General features: G+C 42.1%; 1 protein-coding gene across 1 annotated transcript in view; it reads left to right on the plus strand.

Annotated features, from left to right (window-relative positions):
• The window catches only part of rxfp1 (relaxin family peptide receptor 1), a 71,789-nt gene extending 68,923 nt beyond the window's left edge, over nucleotides 1-2,866 (plus strand). Inside the window, exons 16-18 of the mRNA XM_073487266.1 lie at nucleotides 411-821; nucleotides 1,038-1,256; nucleotides 2,442-2,866. Of these exons, the coding sequence (XP_073343367.1) occupies nucleotides 411-821; nucleotides 1,038-1,256; nucleotides 2,442-2,866 (1,055 nt within the window). The remainder of the gene's footprint in view (nucleotides 1-410; nucleotides 822-1,037; nucleotides 1,257-2,441) is intronic.
• The last annotated feature ends 3,055 nt before the right edge of the window (nucleotides 2,867-5,921 follow it).

Below are 5,921 nucleotides of genomic sequence, written 5' to 3' on the forward strand. Positions count from 1 at the left end.
TTTTAATTTCTGAGAGGATGCTGTACAGTTTTCATGCACCTACTGTATATTCATCACATAGGCAGCCTGGTACAGAACTATTTTTTAGATCTGATTCATTGAGTATGTTTCAGTCTTTCTCTCATGACAGCAAAGCAAATTGCTCTCTGCGCTCTGATCATGACGTTATGTAGTGGTTTGTCCTTGGTTTTTCCTCTCATGTAAGTTGAGTGGCTGCTATCTTCTGCCTTTCATATTGAACCATTACCGTATTTGGTTTGATTGTGTTCGAAGACATCGCATTGCCGTTTCTTTGAAAGAGACCTGCTTTATGTCCTTATTCGGTGTTCAAATAACTTAAGCCAACACTGTGTTCAAGGTCATCTCTACAATCTGGATACGTTGTAAACTTGAGCTCTTCTTCCTTGCAGGCGCAGACGGGCTGATGGGAATCTACCTTTTCATGATCGGAGCGTATGATCTGAAGTTCCGCGGCGAGTACAACCGGCACGCTCAAGCCTGGATGGACAGCAGTCAGTGTCAGGTCATCGGCTCCTTGGCCATGCTGTCCACTGAGGTATCGGTCCTTCTACTCACTTACCTCACTCTGGAGAAATACATCTGCATCGTCTACCCTTTCCGCTACTTGACGCCTGGATGGCGACGAACCGTCAGCATCCTTCTGGGGATATGGGTGTTCGGCTTTATTGTCGCCTTCCTGCCACTCGTCTGCAAGGGGCTATTTCGCAACTTCTACGGAACCAATGGAGTTTGCTTCCCGCTGCACTCTGAGCAGCCGGAGACGCTTTGGGCTCATGTTTACTCCATCGTCATTTTCCTGGGTGGGAATTTGTTCTTGCAATAGTCCTTTGAGCTTTTTTGTGTTGTTTTCCTCATCAACTTCCTCCCTAAAGCTTTTATAAAATCACAGTCTCATTATTTATTGAATGTATTTGTATTTATTTCCATGTGGATGCAAACCTCCACATCCAACAGTGCAAAAGGGAGCTGTTGCAGGTGTGTGGCAGTCCAGAAACTAACCAGATATCTCTCTGCAGGTCTGAACTTGGTGGCATTCCTCATCATTGTCTTGTCCTATGCGAGCATGTTCTATAACATCCAGAGAACAGGGACTCAGACCACTAAATACAGCAACCACATCAAGAAAGAGGTGACCATCGCCAAGAGGTTCTTCTCTATCGTCATCACTGACTCCCTCTGCTGGATCCCCATTTTCATCCTGAAGATCCTTTCACTGCTGCAGGTGGAGATTCCCGGTACAGTAGAAATGCTCTAACCACGTGAAGGAATACTGCACTGAAAGTCGACATTTTGAGTACGTCCTGTCAGTGGGCTTGCATAGTGGCTTTGAGAGCTTGTATCCTGCTCTGTTGCACAGTAACAGCAGCTGTAGTGTGCTTTTTTTCACAGACACTGACACAAATCTTGGTTTCCATTAAACGCAATGGCCATAAAACTTCTTCCAGCTAAACTTTGGAGCTATTCCAACGAAAAATTCCTGCACACAACTTTTACCTCTGAGAGTAAAAAGGGTAAAAGTGACCGAAACATCAGCTTTTATTAAAATAAATCAAGGCAGAGGTGAAAATTAAAAGTGGTGTGCGTGTTGTCTTTGACTAAACTTTGGAGCTATGACACAGAAGTATATAAGTGTAAGTGTAAGGTATATACAGTAGCTACGTTATGACACAAACCAATAACCAGATTAAATATTGGCAACATACATTTCCGCAAACTCTGGCGATGCTTAAACTACATTTCTTACTGTTGCAACTTTATGTTTCTTTATGTTGCAAAAAACAATAATGTTTTGTCTTACTTGGTTCTGTCGCAGAGATGCTATCGTCATGTTAAAAATATCTAGTGGCTTCATGCTTACAAATGTTGAAACACCATCTGTCACACATGGTGTGTATGACGCGTACAAATGTATCAGAAACATAAAATACCAACATTTCATTCTGGCGTCTGGCTGAGTGACAACATCTGCAAAGCTACAGACTTGTCAGAGCCACATTTCAAGCCTACAGGGAGAGGAGTGCTCAAAACAGACTTTTTTAATGGAGTATTTCTTTAAAATGTTGAATTTTCTGTATGTTATTAAATTTCCAACTATAAGAGGTGTTTAAAAGGTTTTTCAAAAGGTATTCATCATTGAATAAAGTGCATTAAACTGTCGCCAACTCATTGTTTTCACTTTATACCCAAATGACCATTTAGTGCTCTGCAGAATCCATTACATAAACTACCTGGTGAGCTGTGGCTCCATAATTAGGTCCCCTGCAGTGATAAAAGGGGTTTTGACCAATTGCATAGGTGGCTTTGATACGAGGATTTTATATTCAATATTCTCCAAACGCATAACCACACTTAATAATCTTTAAACACAGACTTTGTACAGACTGTTTACTTCTTCCTGTCTGTGCCCTTTCTCTCCTCAGGCACCATCAGCTCCTGGGTGGTCATATTTATTCTCCCCATTAACAGCGCCCTTAACCCCATCCTCTACACGCTGACCACACGGCCTTTCAAAGAGACCATTCTGCAGGTATGGGCGAACTACAGACAGAAGAGACCTCTGCTCAGCGGTCACGCAGCTCATCATCCGTCGCTCACCTGGCAGGAGATGTGGCCCCTGCCGGAGAACAGCCCCGGCCTCACCGCGGGGGATCCGCTGGAAAAGTCAAACACGCTGACCAAGCTCACCCCTGTGGAAAACGCCGACGACGGATACAATGACATCACCGCGTGCACGCAGCAGCAACAGAAGCAGCACACAGTGCTGTCAGTGTGCTCACAGAAGCCAACGATACCACACACACTCACACACACACACTTATACACACACAAAAATGAACTCATGTAGGTCATCTGGATCTACACAGATCTGTGTGTGGTGTCATCAAAGAGTCAGCTCCACAGATTAAAGCCCCGCTCCAGCCAGTGTTTCGTCCTGTTTAACGCTTAACAAGCACGGAGCTGTGGCTGATAGTCGGACATGATCCATTATCATCAGAACCAGACCGCCGGTCTAGAACAAAGAACTTCATTAGCAGGGTTAGCGATAGCTGTCACTCAAACATAAGTTCTTGGGAGTTGAGTATCTGCACTGATCATTTACTGCCATCAGACAACTTCACACAACCACACACACACACACACACACACACACACACACACACTGCCCTCTTCTTAAAGGAGCCACGTCACTCTTGTAAAGCCTATAAAGCCAAGCATGGAGGATGAAGTATGATTCCCAGATATTACTGTAGTCATACGTCATTATTCAACCTTAGCAACACCTTACTTTTTTTAATATTGAAGTTGTTACTGATGGCTCCCCGCCTCCACTGCATTCACAGACAACACCACAACAGTTTGTTGCACTGGCAACTTTCTCGCTCTTTCAGCGGGGTGAAGGAAAATCACGTCATCATATTTATCGATAATTATCAAAGTCAAACGCAGCCGCAGCAACGCAGCTGCCACCGATGCACAGGCATCCAGCTTGTCCATCTTGTTACTGTAGAGCTCAGTTTTACGTTTTTTTCTACAAACTGGCAACATCAAGACGCTGATGAACCACAGATACCACGTGACAACAGCTGTCAGAATCCTGAAACATAAACAAAACAATCATTTTGGACCCGACTACACTTTTAAAATGGTCACAATCATCATCCTGTTTCTAAGGAAAAGAGATACTTTTTTCTGCACCTTTTTACAAGCTCTGTAGATGTATAATAATAATTAAAAAAAGATATACAAATGTTACCAATATGACCTTTAAGTTATTTGTCAAAAAAATATTAGAAATGACTCATATCATTCAAATGCCAGTGAAAATACACTGGAGGTGGGGCTTTAAATGTGATCAGGTTCATTCATCTCAGCAATTAAGAGAGTATATCTCCAGAAAATATATTTTGGGAAATATTGAATGTAATGTATGAGATATTTCAATATGTTAAACAAAGAATGTACTTAGTTATGGCAGGTACAAACAGGTAGCTTGGCGAGTGGGTTGCAGCTACACAGGTAGCAGTTTTAAATAGTTTTATACGCATCCTGTGGAGAAACTCCCCAGCTGGTCTGTGGGTTTGAACCTCGCTTTTACACAGTGACCTCAGCCTGTACAGTCATTTTGACATTTGAGACATTTGTACAGTGATCATAAACTTTAATTCCTGTGGAAATGGACTTTCTCAGACATTGTAAATGTATGAATGTATAGCGAACATGCTGTAACACAGAGCTGTGTCATTTATTTGAACAATGATTTGTGAAAACATTGTATGTGCCGTTTGTGTTTACATTTCTATACATGCTGAACCAGAGAGAGGCCAGCAGTTTGCTTGAGATATATTCATAATATCTGCAGGCTTATGATTAATATTGTTCGGGGAAATTGTTTTTTTTAATGTGTTATCACTTAATTTGTTGTATTGACTCGTGTCCCTCAATGAATTAATTACAAAGGATTTTTTTTCTTGACTGAAAAGTGGAAAATAAATACTGTATGCCTCTTGACTGCTTGTTGATTATTATTTGATTCGTGTTGGTTATTTTTCTCATGAGTGGCGACCGTATACCACGAACAACAATGAAATGAGTGAAAGCAGAGGAATTGTAGCCAACAAATGAATTACACTGATTAGAAAAGTGGATTCCCAACGTTATAGACGAACTCGACTGGCATCGTCCGAAGTCACAGTAAGTAGAACACAGTAATTAGTTTAATAAATAACATATATAACAATAACAATATACATCAAGTCCAAAAGAGTAAAAATATTAAGACAGTGGCCTGCTGAGAAATGCTGTGTCGGCACAATGGTTAGCTGGGAATGCTAGAAAATAAATTAGCATCTCAAATTACAAACATCAATCAAAGAACAGTGGTAATAAAAAGAAATGCCAACCAATGAGGCATGAACATTTAGAGGATACTGAGTGAGTGAACTTAAAAAAATGATGATTTTCAGAGTCACTCTGCTGTCAGATAAATGAAGAGTTAAAAAGTCTCGTTTCTGCCTCTGAAAAGTGTTTCAGTCATAATTAGCAAAACATTTTTACTCAAACTTAAATTTGTACTTTAGCTCACTGCTGGCAGATGCAGTAAGTAAAAGTAAAGGTATCGTGTTAAAATATCAGCTGCCTTGGTTAAAGTGAAGGTCACACATACAGAACAGTGCTTCAGTAAAAGTCTGAAAGGTTTATTTAATTGTCATTTTACACACAGGGCTGTCACTAAGTTGTAGGAGCTTTATGGTTTTTGGCAACGGTTGCGTACCAGTTAGATTAGTCTGTCCAGGTCAGTCCACAGATTATGCATAGGCTACTGTCCAGGTAGGTATAGGTGTGCCATGGTCTTCACAACACCAGATGATACAAAGGCAGTTCAGTGAGATGTCTGCACACCCACCCAGCAGTCTGTTCATCCTTCCTCCACCTGGCAAAAGATACACAAATACACAAATACACAAAGTATCTGCTGCCACCAGACTACAGAGAGTCTGTCCCCAGACTGAGTCTCCCCAGTTCATCCTCCACACTTTAATGCACGTGGGCCCAGTAACACTCAACCAGCGGTGGTCGGCTGAACCAGGGGTTCCCAGCCACCGGGCCCCGGACCCTTGGGTCGTTCAGTATAGGGCCGCAGAAACCCAGCTGCCATGTGCGAACAGCACTGAAAAACAGATTTTATTTACATTTTCATGCGCATTGCACAGCAGTGTAGGCTTCTTCCTGCTTTTACTACGCTTCATATATTCATATAAGTCAACATGACCGCCCTGTAGATCTCTGGGCCCACATCTGTAACCTGTGACGGCTCCTTTAACACACCTGAGGTCTGCACGTGACCACCTCAGGTGTTGACTGACTGGGACAGTGATGGACGTGTACAGATCTACATTTGC

Source organism: Pagrus major, chromosome 18 (genome assembly GCF_040436345.1).
Source record: "Pagrus major chromosome 18, Pma_NU_1.0".
Taxonomy (NCBI): Eukaryota; Metazoa; Chordata; class Actinopteri; order Spariformes; family Sparidae; genus Pagrus; species Pagrus major.